The 18222-nt window shown below is 42.8% G+C and overlaps 2 protein-coding genes across 5 annotated transcripts in view; one reads left to right on the top strand and one right to left on the bottom strand.

Annotated features, from left to right (window-relative positions):
• The window catches only part of LRRC20 (leucine rich repeat containing 20), an 801757-nt gene that overhangs the window by 295109 nt on the left and 488426 nt on the right, over positions 1-18222 (bottom strand). The window lies entirely within an intron of this gene.
• Positions 6340-18222, top strand: part of LOC121003240 (ropporin-1-like) — a 75692-nt gene continuing 63809 nt past the window's right edge. For both annotated transcript variants that reach the window (XM_040434909.1, XM_040434910.1), the window contains exon 1: positions 6340-6455. In XM_040434909.1, coding sequence (XP_040290843.1) covers positions 6340-6455 — 116 coding nt within the window. The remainder of the gene's footprint in view (positions 6456-18222) is intronic.

Here is an 18222-nt window from a genome sequence, read left to right as displayed (position 1 = left end):
AGTACATCTAATGGCCCCCCATAGTGCCCGAGTATATATAACTGCCCCCATAGTGCCCCAGGATAAATACAATGGACCCCCCATACTGCCCTACTATTTATAATGGCCCCCATAGTGTCCCAGTATTTATAATGGACCCTACATAGTGCTCCATCTAGTGTGAAGTAATTGTTCCCTCGTGCAAGTGGATGAGGTGAGCATTTTTTTTATTTAACCCCCTGAAAGACCCCTTAATTATAGAGTGTACCCATTTGTAATGGCTGTTAGATGAGTGCTCTCCTGCCCTTAAAAATAGGCCCATTGATTTCAATGGGAACCATATGGCTGTGAAAATGACTATAACTAACTGTCCATTAAAAAAAACAGCCATGTGAATAGCCCCATAGACCTTAAATGGTTCTGAAAATGATTGTGTGACGGCAGTTAGAAAAACGGTCATGTGAATTATGCCAAAAGGTATTATTAGCATCTGAGCATATGAGCATCACAGCTGCCAAAGGACGCATTACCTACTGTATAATCTTCCTTTATAGCTGAGTTTTCAGCTCATCTCTTTGAGTGTAGCATGATTATTAGACCTATGACCTGCACAAATTCTAACTCGTTTACCAAAATTGCAGTGCCTGCTAAATATCACACCTACAAACACATACTCAGCCCTAAACTCTTCTATTGGTATCTATATTACAAATAAATATATACAATGCCACCAAATTAGGCCCATGTAAAATTATAAGGTTTTAAGAGGTGTTTATGATGTCAATTACTGATGGATAAAGAGTTGATTTTTGGGGGTCACATACAATGTACAGTTGTGAACCTATAAAATAAGAAGCAGGATATCTCTGGAGTCCACCCTATACAAAACATGCAGATGTCCATGTGTAGATGCATTGTACGTGTTATTTTTGTTGCACAGGACATATCATCAGTTAGATTAAATAGGTTATTTGTAAATCACCTTATGAGAGAGAAACCTCAATGATGAGTGATTGGGTCCAAAGTAAATTCCAAAAAGCGTTGGCTTCTGCTGAAGCTTTGGGTTAATGCCACAGGAAGACCCTCTTCTATTTGTAGAGGTCCCCCCCCTCCTTCTGATACTGTCACAGCCGCTGGCTTCGACTGATAAGCAGTGGCGGTTAAACCCTATGTGGCTCGAGGTATTACCTGTGGTGAGCGAGAGTCTAGATGCAATGGGGAACTACTGGGCAGAAAATGAAGGGTCTGCGAATCCTCTGGTAGAATGGGATGCTTTCAAATCAGTAATGAGAGGGGCATTGATTGCTGCTATTGCAACTCATAGAAAGGAACTGAATATCAAACGGATAAAACTAGAGACGGAATAGCTGATAAGGAGAGGTTATATATACTAGATCCGTGCCCTGAGAAGCAGACTTTGTGGCTTGAGGCGCAGCGTAGGTTTACTTTGCATTTAACTGAATATACTGAGAAGAAACTTTTAAATCAGAGGCAAACTATTTTTTCAGATGGTGATAAGTGTGGCAGGGCCTTGGCGTACTTGACTAGATCTGAGACACAGCAAACGGTGGTGGCGGGAGTTCTGAATGATCAGGGGCTCTTATTAAGGGAGCCCAGAGATGTCTGCCGACAGTTTGCCTCCTATTATGAGACATTGTATGCCCCCAAGATCACGTGTACTTCGGAGGAAATAGTCAATTTCTTAGCAGGTATTAATATTCCTTCTTTGGACAGAGATGACAGGGGAGCCCTAACGGCAGACATATCTGACCTGGAGACTGAAACGGCCATTAGTTCCTTAGCAACCAAGAAAACCCCGGGACCCGATGGATTTCCTGCTGAATGGTATAAGCGATTTTCTAAAGACCTGGTTAGTAGATTTGGGAAGCTGTTGAGGTATGCACTGGAAAGTGGTTCGTTGCCACCGTCCTTTCTGGAGGCAACGATAGTAGTGATTCACAAGTCGGGGAAACCATCTGACCAGTGTAGCTCTTATCGACCTATCTCACTTCTGAATCTTGACGTCAAAATCTTTGCGAAGGTACTGGCGTTAAGATTGCGGGGGGTAATTCTCTCCTTGGTTGGGGTAGATCAATCGGGTTTTATGCCAGGGAAAACCACAGATATTAATTTAAGGCGATTGTTCACTAATCTTCAGGTCAAACATGATAACAGAGGTATGAGGGCTCTTGCGTCCTTAGACAATGAAAAAGCATTTGATTCAGTAGAATGGGAATTTATGTGGGCAGTGCTGACTCAAATGGGCTTTCCGGAGAAATTTTTGTGCTGGTTACAAATGCTTTATAGATCCCCTTCGGCGAGAGTCAGGGTGAATGGGTACACATCGGACTCCTTCCCCTTGGGTAGAGGCACTAGACAGGGCTGCCCTCTCTCCCCCCTGTTATTTGCATTAATTATGGAACCTTTGTCGATACTCATATCCTCTAATTCAGGTATAGAAGGCTGGGAAATAGCTGGAATATCAGAAAAGCTTTCATTATATGCTGATGACATGCTGGTTTACCTAGCAGATTCAGGGAAATCCTTGGATACCCTTTTAGGTGTTGTTGATCAATTTGGGGGTTTCTCGGGTCTCCGTGTGAACTGGGCTAAGTCTAGTCTATGTCTGGTTGATGATGTTGACCCAGCTCGCATTTCGGTGAACAATAAGCTTCAGATTGTGGAGCAATTTACATATTTGGGGATTATTGTTCATAAAGAAGTGGCAAAATTTTATGATTTGAATGTTGCTCCTACAATGCAATCCATTACTCGAAAGCTAGAGGCTTGGGAAAACCTTCCTTTAACTCTGATTGGGCGTATCAATGTGGTAAAAATGATTCTTCTCCCAAAATTGCTATACTTATATAGGGCTGCCCCAGTGTTACTCCCCAAGAGACATTTTGCTACTTTGGATAGAATAATTGCTCCCTTTCTATGGAATAAGTCTTCTCCCAGAATAGCGAGATCCACCCTCCAGGCGTCTTACCTGCGGGGGGGTCTTGCCTTGCCAAACCTGTACATGTACTATGTAGCGGTGCAGCTGAGCTATGTGGCGTGGTGGGTACGGGCTGACTCAGGTAACCCGGCGGTAGTGTTGGAGGCAGCTTTATTGGGGTCCTATGAGGCACTTACATACTTGGCGTATAGGAGGGGGGCTAGGTCTACAATACACTACACCCAATCGATGGCTGCTGCAGTACAGATGTGGGTCAAATGGGGTCAGAAATGTAACCCTGATGAGAATGATATTACTTGGTCGCCATATTTGCCTTTGTGGAGAAACAGAGTGCTTCCGGAGCTGTTCTCATTACTGGAGTTTGAATTTTGGCCTCAGAGGGGGGTGCGCTACCTTACCCAACTATATGATAAGGGCCTATTTAGAACCTTTAATAGTTTGAAACAGGAGTTTAATTTGCCCCAGCGTTGTTTGTATAGATATCTTCAAATCAGGCATGCCTGTCAGGCTCAGTTTGGTAGAGAACCTTTAAAGCTGGAGTGTGGTACAGTTGAGGCAGCGATTAGGAGGGTTCCGTTGGTCAAACCAGTGTCGACCCTGTATGCGTCGTTGATGGCGTTGCAGGACTCCCCCCTAGACAGGGCATTTGTTAGGTGGAAAAGGGACATTGAAGGTTTGGAAGATGTTCATGTTAAAGAATCTAGCTGTACATGGAGATCTACAGTGGTAAGTGCTAGGGATCAGTTGATTCAAGTTAAATGGCTTCATAGGATTTATTATACTTCTGTGAGACTATTTAAAATGGGTAAATTGCCGAACCCTCATTGTACAAGATGTGGACATGAAAACGGTTGTCTTATACACATGGTTTGGCAGTGTCCGATTATTCATGGCTTCTGGGAAGAGATCCATAAATATTTTAATGACAAACTAAGCTTTCCTAACGTCTGTACTGAACTCACTAGTCTGTTGGGAGTAGCCAACGAGATTGTTCCAACCAAATTTGGCAGGAAGCTGTATAGAATACTCATATATTATGCTAGGAAAACTATCCTTCTCAACTGGAAACCTCCTAAGAATCCTACTGTGCAACAATGGGTACATCTAGTTAATGCTGATCTTGAATTATACAAGTTTGTGTATGAGAGAAGAGGGACCCCTGATCGCTTCATGAAGATATGGGACCCCTGGATTGGAGCCCAGACTCTAGTACCATAGATGACTGAAAGACTGTTCTGACCAATGAAGGCGTGTGTGTGTGTGTGTGTGTGTGTGTGTGTGTGCAGTACTTTTAATCTTCCTTAGGATTGATATGTTGGGTACTGTTCATCCTGAAAGTGATATCTTTTTCTTCTGTCCCAAACTTGGGTCATGGGGATCTGCTATGATTGATCCCATGTATTTGATTTGTACTGGACTCAATTGATGATTGTCTGTATTTGATGTGTTTGTTATGCTTTTTGCTAAATTAATAAATAAAAAGATACTATTAAAAAATTTTTTGTAGAGGTCCCACAACAGGGTAACAGCAGGAAGTGTAGACACAGACACACTTGCTAAAGGGGTATTTGATATTGATGGTCTATCCCCATAATAGGCCATTATTATCTGATCCTTGGAGGTCCAACAGCCCCCACCCCCACTGATCAGCAGTTTCAAAGCAGCTCCAGTGCCGGAAGCTGCAGCGCTGCTCCCTTTCCCTTCAATAGGAGCAGCACGGCAGTTGATAGCTCTGTCCACTACATAACAAATGGATCTGTGTAGCTCCACCACTGATGCTACTCTGAAACAGCTGATAAGCGGGATTGCAGGGTGTCAGACCCTTACTGATGAGGATAGGCCACCAATATCAAAATTCTTGAATACCTGGTTCACCCAGGTGTGGTGCAAAAGATAAGACAGCTGGCAGCTGGAACAGTAACTAAAGCATGCTTTACTCCGTAGAGTCAATCCATGCATTACAGTTATAGTAAGGGCTCATTCAGACGGCATTATGTTGCTTTCCGCATCTGATCCACAACTTTTCAAATTAGATTCACTTCTATGAGGCACCAAAAGATTTGCTGTCCGCATCTTTTCTTACGTTCCACGGCCCCACAAGACAAATAAAACATGTCCTATAATTGTCAGTGAAAATCGGGAAGTGGACCCATTGAAGTCTATGGGTCCGCAAAAATGTGGAATGCAATCAGTTTTTTTTGCGGATATGCTGAACTGATCACAAATAAATGGATCTGCATTTTTTTATAATGTATATACATTAGTAACTCAAGTGTACCCCCAAACAGCACCAAAAAAATACTATTTCTCCTGAATAAAACTACTATATACTGCCACATCAATGAAAAAAAAATAAAACGGCTGCTTAAACATGGAAAGTATTAAGCTAAGAAAATTGGTCATTCAGAAGTTAATATATGAGGGCTGGTGCATGTTATTAGGAACGAGAGAACACAACAAGAACAAACTAATGGGACTAAGACACGTGAAATGACTAAAAATAGAAGAGAACTGAATGTACTTCAGATTCTAATATATCTAAAGTAAACTTTACATGGCCTACAGAACGCTGTGACATGCTATACAGCCCGCTCTGTATCACCTATGCTAATGATGTTTGCTACAGTCAGGTCCATAAATATTGGGACATCGACAGAATTGTAACATTTTTGGCTCTATACACCACCACAATGGATTTGAAATGAAACAAACAAGATGTGCTTTAACTGCAGACTGTCAGCTTTAATTTGAGGGTATTTACATCCAAATCAGGTGAACGGTGTAGGAATTACAACAGTTTGCATATATGCCTCCTACTTGTTAAGGGACCAAAAGTAATGGTCTGACAGTCTGCAGTTAAAGCACATCTTGTTTGTTTCATTTCAAATCCATTGTGGTGGTGTATAGAGCCACAAATGTTAGAATTGTGTCGATGTCCCAATATTTATGGACCTGACTGTATATTACCTGACAATCTATCATTATGCAGCTGCAATTATGACAACGGCTCGTTGCTAGGATACCAAGAGGACTGACCAAGGTTACTATAGATCTACAGACACAAAGTGGTCTCCTGGTCTCATAAAGCTCTACTCTAAAGGTCAGTTAATGGTACAGCTAAATGCAGTCCCAGATTAAGCGATCTTTGGGGTGCATCATACAGATTCAAAGATTTTCCTTTCAGACATCCATACAGTGATGGAGGACGTTAGGATATCTGTACCTTCATAGACCTAATTAGATGCTAGGCAGATATTGCCTAATACAGTTAGAAATATATTGTATGTCTATTTATTAGTAGGTCACCAATGTGTTTCTGTACATTTTGCATAGCTTTATTGGCCATGTGGATCTATATACTGTATAATATCTAGTGGTGTCATGTCTTTCCAGACTCAGCCATGCCAATAGCAGAAGACCAAATGACAATTCCATCAGAGTTACCAGAAATTTTAAAGCAGTTCACAAGAGATGCCATTAATACACAGCCATCAGACCTGTTGGAGTGGTCTTACATGTATGTTATTATCTTCTTGAATTTACCATACATAAGTAGCATCAGGGGCGAGCTAAAGGCTCAAGGGCCCTGGTACAAGAGTTCATCTTGTGGCCCCCTTCCCTTAGCTTTGTGGCCAGGGGCAGGGAAGCACATTGCCCCCCCCATGCCAAATTCTTGAGATTTCCCCTTCCCTCCAGCCAGAGGTGTAACTTGACCTGTATGCACTTTCTATAATACCAATGTTTTCTTATGTGGCACAAGGGTCTTTGGGCCCCCTCAGGCTCCTGGTCCAGGTAGTGACTGCTACCCCTGCACCCCCTATAGCTATGCCCCTGAGTAGCATGTGAGTACTTACTGTATATCGAGGAGCAACCTAACAAATAAGGAGCTCACTCCTCTGGGGAGGGGGCATCTGTGCACACATTGAATATAAGGAGAGCTTCTCCAAGGGCCCCACTGTAGTGTCATGGCCACTCTTTATGATGAATGTGCATAATACCTCTGCGGATCCGCAAAACACATACGGATGTGTGAATGGACCCTTAAAGAAGTTTTAAAGAAGGTGGCTGTAAATTTGTAATGTATTTCTATAACTTTTAAGGCTCCTAACTTCCGTTCTGGACTGTGGTCACATGACCATGTCCATCTAGCTCTTCCTTATTTCCTGTGATGTTATGTCCATGGGCATGTCAAAGCAGCAACGGGTGATGTGATAGGGGAGTGATTATGTAACTAGCTGGGAGGGAGGGGCTATACATTAGCTGGATGTTGTTAGAGACGATGCTGGAGATATGACAGGGAAAGGAGAAGTGCATCATGGGTTTGGTTGGATACAGCACCAGGAAGTGGATGTAAGCAAATCAGAGTAATATTATTATATTAAAAACGGGTCAGGAGAGAGCAAAATGTATGAAAGCATGAGGAAGATGTATATGAGATAAGAAACTACATGAGCATACTGCGTCTGTTTAAAACCATAATAATTCTGGGAAACTTTTTGAAGTAACTGAGTAGGGTCCCCAATCAGGACCCCAGAGGACCTTTGACCTCTCCTGACATGCCTGTGTTAATAGCTTCATGCATTCCCCGTGTAATAACAATTCTGGAGCATCTATTCTTATGACTCTATGTTGTGCCATTCCTTTATTATTTCTACTAGAAGTTATAAATTAATTGCTAGCAGTCTGCAGTAAGGGTACAGAGGGGAGGTAACAAGTTCGGAGTGTGTACCTGCACAGACTGAAAATGGCGGCACTGATTGGATAGAGTGAGTCTGCGCATGTACACCCCCCTCCCCCAACTTGTTACCACCCCTCTGTACCCTTACTGAAGGCTAATAGCAATTCATTCATAACTTCTAGCAGAAATAATAAAGGAATGACACAACATAGAGCCATAAGAATAGATGTTCCAGAATTGTTATTACATGGGAAATGCATGAAGCTATTAAAACAGGTATGTCAGGAGTGGTGAAAGGTCCTCTTTAAGTAAAAAAGCAAAGCCTGTGAAAAGAACAGCCCTTGCTCAGTATAAACTAGTACTGCCCTTCCTATCCTCCCTAAGAGAACAGTTATCATGCAAATATATCCAAAGAAAGTGGGTTATCCAATATAGACACCGTTGATACTTTTCCATCATCCTCCACAACTGGATCATCTGTAGGTCCAGAGTTTTTAGGGACACAGATTATGTCAATGCACATAGTAGTAACAGCTGTCATTCTTAAAGGGGTGTTTGTACAGACCTTCCCTATTGGCCAAACCTGCAGAAGGAAGCCTACTTACCCTCTTCCCACTGCTGGGTGCCAGTCAATTGGTCACGCAGGTCACTGGTGCAGCCAGTCACTGATTGCAGTGACATCAAGGCGGATGTCAGCCTGAGTAATGCAGCAGCAGGGAACAAAGTAGCCAAGACCAAGTGGCGGGGAGCAGGTAACTATACTTCCCTTTGCAAGTTTGGCCAGGAGCTGAAATACTCGCAAAAAGGTGAACACCCCCTTTAAAGGGAACCTGTCATCAACTTTATGCTGCTCATACTAACGGCAGAATAAAGTAGAGACAGGTGAGTTGATTTCATGGGTTTGTCATTTAAAAGTTAAATGTAAGTGGTTGCCGAGAACCAACATCACATTCATTGCAGACTGGGCCTGGAAAAGAGTCACGACCACCTCAGAAGAGTCATGGTCCTGCTGTCCATGCCCACCTGCTGGTGATTGACAGTCTTCTACCTAGTTTTCCCCCTAGAAGGGAACTGCCAATCATCAGCATGGGAGTGGAGTGCAAGAGATTATGAATAACTCTGACTCTTCTCAGGTAGATTTGACTCTTTTCAAGGCCTGGGCTGCAATCATTATGATCTCGGCAACCACTTACTATTATCTCATGAGTGACACACCACTGACATCAGCATTTCTGTCACTATTTTATACTACCCTCAGTGAGGTCAGCATAAAGTTGATGACAGGTTCCCTTTAAGGCAGGAGACTTTTCATGCATGCCGTAAAATTGTTTTGCACACCATACAAGTCATTTTGTTCCCTTGAGGAATATCATCTGTATCCAGGGTTATATCATTTCAAGTTCTTTCCCTTGCACAACAAGAAAGATGTCAGAATTTAATATGAGTATGTATGGCCATGACAATAAAACATGTCGGGTGTGAAATGTATCAGGGTAAATAAAATTAAGCTTTTGAGCTTAGTACGCTCTTGATATGGAGCAGAGTACAACACATGCACAAAACTGGGCAGAAGCTGCCATTAGTTAAAATTTTCCATCATGCCTAAAATCACCATTAGCCTGATAACACAGCGCCATTAATCCCCCAAAAAATCTTGTAGCATATTTCAGCTTTATGAAATCTTTATTATATATAAGGAATGTGTTTTGTTACCGTCCAGCCCATTACATACAAAGCAACACAGTACAAATCAGTGTTATGAATTTAGCACTATTCTATCATATATAAGGAATACTTAGCTAACAGAGAGGAGTGAATTTCTTGAAATCCATTTCTGGTCAGATTCTAATGAATCATTCTGTAGATATGATATGGGTACAAATAAATTCAACCCGAATCCAGAGTGACTAGATTGACATCATTTTTTTTAAATCTGATTTTATTTTCTGAGTATAGTTTTTTTTTCAATTTCTGAACATGATTATGGGGGCACTAAGGGGGCATAACTACTGTATGGAGGTGCTAAGGTGGCATTCTACTGTGAAGGAGGCGCTAAGGGGATGTTCAACTGTGTAATGGAGCATAACTATTGTGTGGGAGCACTTACAGGGCATTCTTACTGTGAGGCAGGGTGGGACTAGCCCACTAGAGTACCAGAGGATACTCCGGTGGGCTCAGGCTCTGATTTAATAGTACTGTAGGTCCCAAAGGTTTAGGGGGAAAAAACTAAAACATCTTGACCTGCCTTTGAGGATAATCCACCACTAAAATCTATTTATTTGGTTCAAACCCTATTTTTTATAGGGCAGGACAGCTGTAACCAACACCTCCAATCTCATCTCATTGATTGGTCTCCAGTTGGCTGACACCTCACTCCAATTAGCTCTTGGATATGTCATTAGTCTAGGGGTTCACATACTTTTTCCACCTACACTGTGAATGTTTACATGGTGTGTTCAATAAAAACATGGTAACATTTAATTCTTTGTGTGTTATTAGGTTAAGCAGACTGTGATTGTCTATTGTTGTGACTTAGATGAAGATCAGATCACATTTTATGACCAATTTGTGCAGAAATCCATATCATTCCAAAGGGTTCACATACTTTTTCTTGCTACTGTATACATATATACAGTACAGACCAAAAGTTTGGACACACCTTCTCATTCAAAGAGTTTTCTTTATTTTCATGACTATGAAAATTGTAGATTCACACTGAAGGCATCAAAATTATGAATTAACACATGTGGAATTATATGCATAACAAACAAGTGTGAAACAACTGAAAATATGTCATATTCTAGGTTCTTCAAAGTAGCCACCTTTTGCTTTGATTACTGCTTTGCACACTCTTGGCATTCTCTTGATGAGCTTCAAGAGGTAGTCGCCTGAAATGGTTTTCACTTCACAGGTGTGCCCTGTCAGGTTTAATAAGTGGGATTTCTTGCCTTATAAATGGGGTTGGGACCATCAGTTGCGTTGAGGAGAAGTCAGGTGGATACACAGCTGATAGTCCTACTGAATAGACTGTTAGAATTTGTATTATGGCTAGAAAAAAGCAGCTAAGTAAAGAAAAACGAGTGGCCATCATTACTTTAAGAAATGAAGGTCAGTCAGTCAGCCGAAAAATTGGGAAAACTTTGAAAGTAAGGGCTATTTGACCATGAAGGAGAGTGATGGGGTGCTGCGCCAGATGACCTGGCCTCCACAGTCACCGGACCTGAACCCAATCGAGATGGTTTGGGGTGAGCTGGACCGCAGAGTGAAGGCAAAAGGGCCAACAAGTGCTAAGCATCTCTGGGAACTCCTTCAAGACTGTTGGAAGACCATTTTAGGGGACTACGTCTTGAAGCTCATCAAGAGAATGCCAAGAGTGTGCAAAGCAGTAATCAAAGCAAAAGGTGGCTACTTTGAATAACCTAGAATATGACATATTTTCAGTTGTTTCACACTAGTTTGTTATGTATATAATTCCACATGTGTTAATTCATAGTTTTGATGCCTTCATAGTCATGAAAATAAAGAAAACTCTTTGAATGAGAAGGTGTGTCCAAACTTTTGGTCTGTACTGTATATATATATATATATATATATATATATATATATATAAAAAATCTTATTAATTACACATTTATTTTGTTGCCATACATTTTTTACAATTACTAAAAAAATATAAAATATATAAATCTAATTTAACCTCTATTTCTGAAAAAGTTTGTGATGGGATTTGAACTCACAGCTTCTGCATCATAGCCCAGAACTCTAACCACTACACTATATAGCTGCATAGCCAGTCACTAAAAAAGAATGAGACTTCTACTGTCTACTGTCTCAGTAGAAGTACAGTACAGTAGAAGTCTCATATTTTTATTAATTTTTTTAAGTAACTGGATATGCAGCTATTATAGCTGAGTGGTTAAGTGCCTTGCCTCTAATACAGTGGTTAATACTGAGTGGTTAAGTGCCTTGCCTCTAATACAGAGGCAAGTGCCTTGCCTCTAATACAGAAGTTTTAATCCCGACAGAAACTTTTCTGAAATACAGGTTAAATTAGATTTTAATGCACTGGGGTGTCCCCAAGCACTGACTCCATATATGGACATAGCTATATATGGAGTCAGAGCAGGGACTCCTAAGCCGAAGTCCCGACACCCTCCCCTCTTCAGAGCAGGGAGTGCCTGGGGTTCTCCCCTTGACTTCCATTGTGCTTGGTAGTACACCCGAGCATCGCAAAGTGTTCTACTCGAGCACAGGAGCACTTTGGTGCTCGATCAACACTAGTAACAACACCTCCCCATATTGCTTATAGATTTCAAATGGAAGTCCATCTGATCCCGAGGAGGAATTCCCCCGGATATGTCTTACCGCTTCCATTAAATCACATAACTGTATGGGGGCATTTGATATCTCTCTTTCCTCATCCGTTAAAACTGGTATATCTATCATGTTTAAATATGAATCTATTTCCTCATCTTTTCCTCCCACCTCAGATTGATATAATGTGGAGTAATAGTCGACAAACTCAAGCCTAATAAATTCCCCATTATGAGTTATATTACCAATCCATACTTTATCTTAAGACACCTGATTTTATTGTTCTCTTTTTGATTTTGTACTATCGATGCTAATAGTCGTCCAGGTTTCCCTGCTTCACAGAAATGTCTCTGTCCAAGAAAAAAAATTCTGTCTTTTTCTTTATTGAATAAGTAGCTTTTATATTCCTCCCTAGCCTTTGCTAACTGTTGTTGAGTTTCTATGTTATTATTATTTATAATCTCTTTCTCTAATCCACTAACCCTCTCCTCGAACTGCTTCTCCATTTTAGCAAATGTTGCCCTCATTTTCCTTATTTTCCCATAGTATAAACCCCTGAGAAATGCTTTAAGTTCATCCCAGACAAAATGAATATGAGTTGATCCAACATTTCTATTCGAAAACTCTTTAATCTCTTTACATATGAGGTCTTGTTCTTTAACTAACAAAATCCAATGAGGATTCAATCTGAACCTTCTGGCCTCCCTATCAACCTCCTTTTCTTTTACCACCAGCAATATAGGGGAATGATTAGAGACACTATGTGCTTTGTATTTCATACTAACCATCTTCTCTATAAAATCGGGGCTAGGTCAATTCTTGACATAGCGTTATATGAACGACTATAGCATGAAAACACTTTCCTATCTCCGTTTAAGTAGCGCCAAATATCAATTAATGCCATTTCCTGACATGTTCTAAAAAGTAAAGTGTTACCTCCTGTTGTTTCTTTCCAACTAGGTACTCTATCCTTCTCTATCTCCATTACACTATTAAAATCTCCCACCACTAGTATCGGACACTTACTCTTGCTGCATACAAATTCGGCTAACCATGACATAACCTGCATTGCAAATGGTGAAGGCATATATACAAAAGCTAACACACAGATCATCCTGTTCCAGTGACAATATAAAAAAAATAATAATCTTCCCTCCCTTTCTATCATCTGTCCCATTGGTTCATATTCTACCTTCTTATGTATATATACACTCACACCACGTGAGTGTGTTGAAAGGAATGAATGATATTCATACTGAGCCCATTTCTTTTTCATATAATCCATGTTCTCTAATATTAAAATGAGTTTTAACTAAACCTACAATCGCAGAAAGATGTTTAGTTACTATATAAAAAACTACTCTCTTTTTTATCTTATCCGCCAACCCTCTCACATTCCACATCAATACCCTATGTGTCATAACCCTATATTATAATATATAGTCATGTAAACCAGTCCCAAGTGGAGCATCCTTTTCCACCATCTTTACCCTCAGTGGTTCCTGTGATAACTCCCTTCCACCCTCCTACTGCGTGTGCTCGAACGCGATGCTCGAGTCTCCTTCCCGCGTGTTTGTTGGCTACTACGCAGCCAATAAACGTGCTCGTAAGTACTACTACTCACTGTAATGCAATAGCCATGTTGGTTACTGGCATTACAGTGATTGGCCAGCCGAAACGCGTCATCGGGTGCTATAAAGCACCCGATGACACGTGGTTCGGCTCAGTGTTAGTCAGGGAGAGCTGTGCTGTAGAAGGGACAGATAGTGTAGGGAATTGATTTAATTGAATTTTATTTTTTTGTTAGGCAGGGTTGGTGTTAGAGACCCAAAAGTCCTTTTAAGAAATACTGTTGTGTCTGGCAGCAATATATATTTTTTGCGCAACCTGCGCTAAATTGCGCGCTATTGTAGAGACCCAAAAGTCCTTTTAAGGACGATTGTTGTATCTGGCAGCAATATATATTTTTAGCGCAACCTGCGCTAAATTGCGTGCAATTGTTTGGCCGCTGCATTACCGCCACAACATTACCTGTGCTATATCTCCAGTATAACGTTAGCGCATCCGAAATGTCAGTGACAATCAGTCTAATTCTTTCACCGCTGGTGGCAGCGACATTACCTGCGCTACATCTCCTGTATAACGTTTGCCCATCCAAAATATCAGTGACATTCAGTCAAATTTTTTTGCTGCTTGTGGCAGTGACATTACCTGCGCTACAAATCCAGTATAACGTTAGCGCATCCGAAATATCAGTGACATATAGTCAAATTTTTTCGCTTCTGGTGACAGTGACATTACCTGTGCTACATTATTTACAATTGGCCACTAGGACCATCAGTGTCCCTGGATTAACACCTGTGCTACATCTCCTGTATAACGTTTGCCCATCCTAAGTATCAGTGACATTCAGTGTAATTTTTTCGCTGCTGATGACCAGAGTGAGGAAGTGGAGGAGGAGGTGGTGGACGATAAAATCACTGACCCAACCTGGGAAGGTGGCAAGCCGAGCAAGGACAGCAGTACTGAGTTGGAGGGATCCGCAGCACCGCAACAGGCTGGAAAAGGCAGTGGGGTGGCAAAAGGGAGAAGGCGGGCCACACCAAACAGGCCCGCAATTGTTCCCTGGAGCACCCACTTTCTGAAATCTCCCTTGCCAAGGGGTAGGTGTTCCGCAGTCTGCCGCTTTTTTGATGAAAGTACGGACAATAAAAGAATTGTCATTTGCAACCTGTGCCGTACCAAAATGAGCAGGGGCGTGAACACTAGCAACCTCACCACTACCAGCATGATCCACTACATGGCATCAAAGCACCCTAATAGGTGGGCCGAATGCCTGGGTCCACAATCAGTGTCTGCGGATCACATGACTGCCTCCTCTTCCCCTGTGTTATGTGCTGGCCAATACCCTGTCCAAGACACAGGCCTGCCCTGCATCTGGACTTTCGTAAGCACCATCAGCTAGCACATCCACTTCTGGATCACCAGCGCAGCGTACAGATGTCCATACCCCAGGCCTTTGAAGGAAAGCGCAAATACACTGACCACTGAGGAAGGGGCACGCTCCGCCCTGAATTGCGTTTGGTGTACAGCAGTAATCACAACAAGAATTGAACTATAGACTTATCTTCCAAATTTGCTAACACACCTTTTTGAAAAGCCCGCAAGCTACAGGCTGTACTTTGTTTTACAGCAAGCTTTTTAAGTACAGTCCGGACATCATATTACGGCAGCATATATCACATGACTCAGTCCGATTACGTGGGCCAACATGTAACTACGCATCAACACGTGACACGTCATCATCGGACCCACGGAAGGTCCTGCCGAATACAGTCAACTTACCACAGCATGATATACAACGACTCCAAGACCGGTAAAGTACCGCAGTAAACACTGCCAACTTTATGTACAAGCGATAAAAATAGCAGTGAACTAACATTAACTGTGGATTATACTTACTGAATACTGAGTATTTGCAGCCAACACTGCCAGATTCACGTGAATACGGTTCTGCCATTTAATTATGTACTAATACTAACAGTGTTGCACCTATACTTGCACTAATACTTGTCCAACCTTTTTTCCATTTTTTAACCCCGGGACTTTTGGGACATCCAACGGACTAACCAACTGGTCCAACGACCTCTATATTGTTTTTATTTGAACCTCGATCGTTGGAGTACTCAATATTAATACCAGTGACATTATCTGTACCGCAGTTTTTTATCTTTACTTATTGTTCACCGGTGATTTATTTCTTTATTTTTCATTTTCAATTATAATTATTTTTATTCTTATCTTTATTCATATTTTCATCTAATTTATGTATTATCATGCTATATAATAATTAAGACATATCGTAGTGTGCATCTATTCGTTTTTTTATATACTAGGAATAAATTAATTGTTTTTAATTCAACACGATTTGTGTCCATTGGCGCCAGTTAGTCGTGTGCCCCCACTCTCTTTCACTTACTTGCTAGCACATCCACTTCTTTGTCCCAGCGCAGCGTGCAGATGTCCATACCCCAGGCCTTTGAACGAAAGTGCAAATACTCAGCCACCCACCCACAGGCCATAGCACTAAATGCGCACCTTTCCAAATTGCTGGCCCTGGAAATGTTGCCATTTTGGCTTGTGGACACTGAGGCTTTCCGCAGCCTGATGGCAGCGGCCGTCCCTCGTTACTCAGTCCCCAGCCACCACAATATTTCCCGGTGTGCCGCCCTCGCCTTACACCAGCATGTGTCCCGTAACATCACCCGTGCCCTGACCAACGCAGTTATTAGGAAGGTCCACCTAATGACTGTCACATGGACAAGTGCTTTTGGCCAGGGACGCTACAGTTCCCTGACGGCACACTGGGTGAACGTTGTGAAGGCTGGGAGCGAGTCGTACCCTGGAATGGCACAGGTGCTACCGACGCCAAGGATTCCGGGTCCTACTTCCATCAGGATTTCCACCACCACCTACATTAGTGGCTGCAACCCCTCCTTCTCCTCCTCCACCTCCTCCTCCACTTCCACCTCTGAATTGTCTTCTTGCAGCTCCAGTCAGCCATCAGTCAGTAGCTGGAAGCAGTGTAGCACTGCAGTGGGGAAGCGGCAACAGGCAGTGCTGAAACGTATTTGCTTAGGTGACAAACAGCACACCGCCGCAGAGCTGTGGCAGGGTATTAGGGACCAGATTGAGCTGTGGCTCTCTCCATTCAACCTACAACTAGGCGTTGTTGTGTCTGATAATGGCCGTAACTTGGTGGCGGCTTTGGAGCTCGGCAAGCTCACACACATACCATGCCTAACCCACGTGTTAAACTTAGTGGTTCAGCGGTTTCTCAAAACCTACCCAAATTTGCCTGAGCTACTGGTGAAGGTGCACCACGTGTGTGCCCATTTCCGAAAGTCATCTACAGCTGCCGCCGGTCTGCAATTGCCAGCTCACTGACTGGTGTGCGACGTAAGCATGTGCTGGAACTCCACGTTCCACATGTTTGCCAGGCTTTGTGAGCAGCAGAGGGCAGTAGTGGAATACCAGCTGCAACATGGTCGTCACCTTTCCAGTCAGCTGCCGCTCTTCACAAGCGATGAGTGGGCATGGATGTCTGACCTCTGTGAGGTTTTATGCATTTTTGAGGAATCAACACAGATGGTGAGCAGCAATGCCGCTATTATCAGCATAAACATCCAGCTTCTGTGTCTACTGAAACGCTCGCTGCTCACAATGAAGGTGGACGCTTTGCATGTGGAAGAGGTGAAAATAGGGGAAGACAGTACACAGGGTGATAGCCAGACCACCCTCAGTTCATCTTCTCAGCACGAATTGGATGAGGAGGAGAAGCAGGAGACGGTGGCCTCCACTATAGAGGGTAGTACCCATAGCAGGTTTATTCCATCGGTTCAGTGTGGATAGGCAGAAGAGGAGGAAGAGGATGAGGAGATTGGGAGCCATCCTCCTGATGAGGACAGCAAAATCTTGTCTGTTGGGACTCTGGCACACATGGCTGACTTTATGTTATGCTGCCTTTCCCGTGACCCTCGCGTTGTACGCATTTTGGCCAACACAGATTACTGGTTGTTCACCCTTCTCGACCCCCAGCTACAAAAATAACTTCTCATCTCTCATTCCTGTGCTGGAGAGGACTAGCAAAATGGTGCAATATCAGAAGGTCCTTGTGGAAAAATTGCTCCAAAAATTTCCAGCTGACAACGCTGGTGGCAGAGTATGTAGTTTCTTGGGTAACCAAGGAGGGGAGATGAGGGGAACATACAGCAGTTCCAACAGAGGCAGGGCAACACTCTCCAAGGTCTGGGACAGTTTCCTGACACCCTGCCTGCACCCTCACCCTGATGCATGGCCTACTGTTACAAGGAGGGAAACATTTTGGAAGATGGTGAAGGAAGTACGTAGCAGACCGTGTCTGCGTCCTCAATGATCCCCCTGTGCCTTACAACTATTGGGAGTCCAAGCTGGACACGTGGCACGAACTGGCGCTCTACACCTTGGAGGTGCTGGCCTGAGCTGCCACCAGCGTTTTGTCAGAGCGGGTATTTAGTGCTGCTGGGGGCATAATAACTTATAAGCGCATCCGCCTGTCAACTGAAAATGCTGACCGGTTGACTCTTATAAAAATTAACAAGGCCTGGATTGCTCCTGACTAGAGTTGAGCGGACACCTGGATGTTCGGGTTTGGCAGGTTCGGCCGAACTTGAAAAAAAAGTTCGGGTTCGGGACCCGAACATGACCAGAACTTGACCCCGAACCCGAACCCCATTGTAGTCAATGGGGACCC

The sequence above is a fragment of the Bufo bufo genome, chromosome 6, assembly GCF_905171765.1.
Source record: "Bufo bufo chromosome 6, aBufBuf1.1, whole genome shotgun sequence".
In the NCBI taxonomy this organism is placed as follows: domain Eukaryota; kingdom Metazoa; phylum Chordata; class Amphibia; order Anura; family Bufonidae; genus Bufo; species Bufo bufo.
The sequence above is the reverse complement of the archived record's forward strand: the minus strand, read 5'-3'. Positions and strand labels throughout refer to the sequence as shown.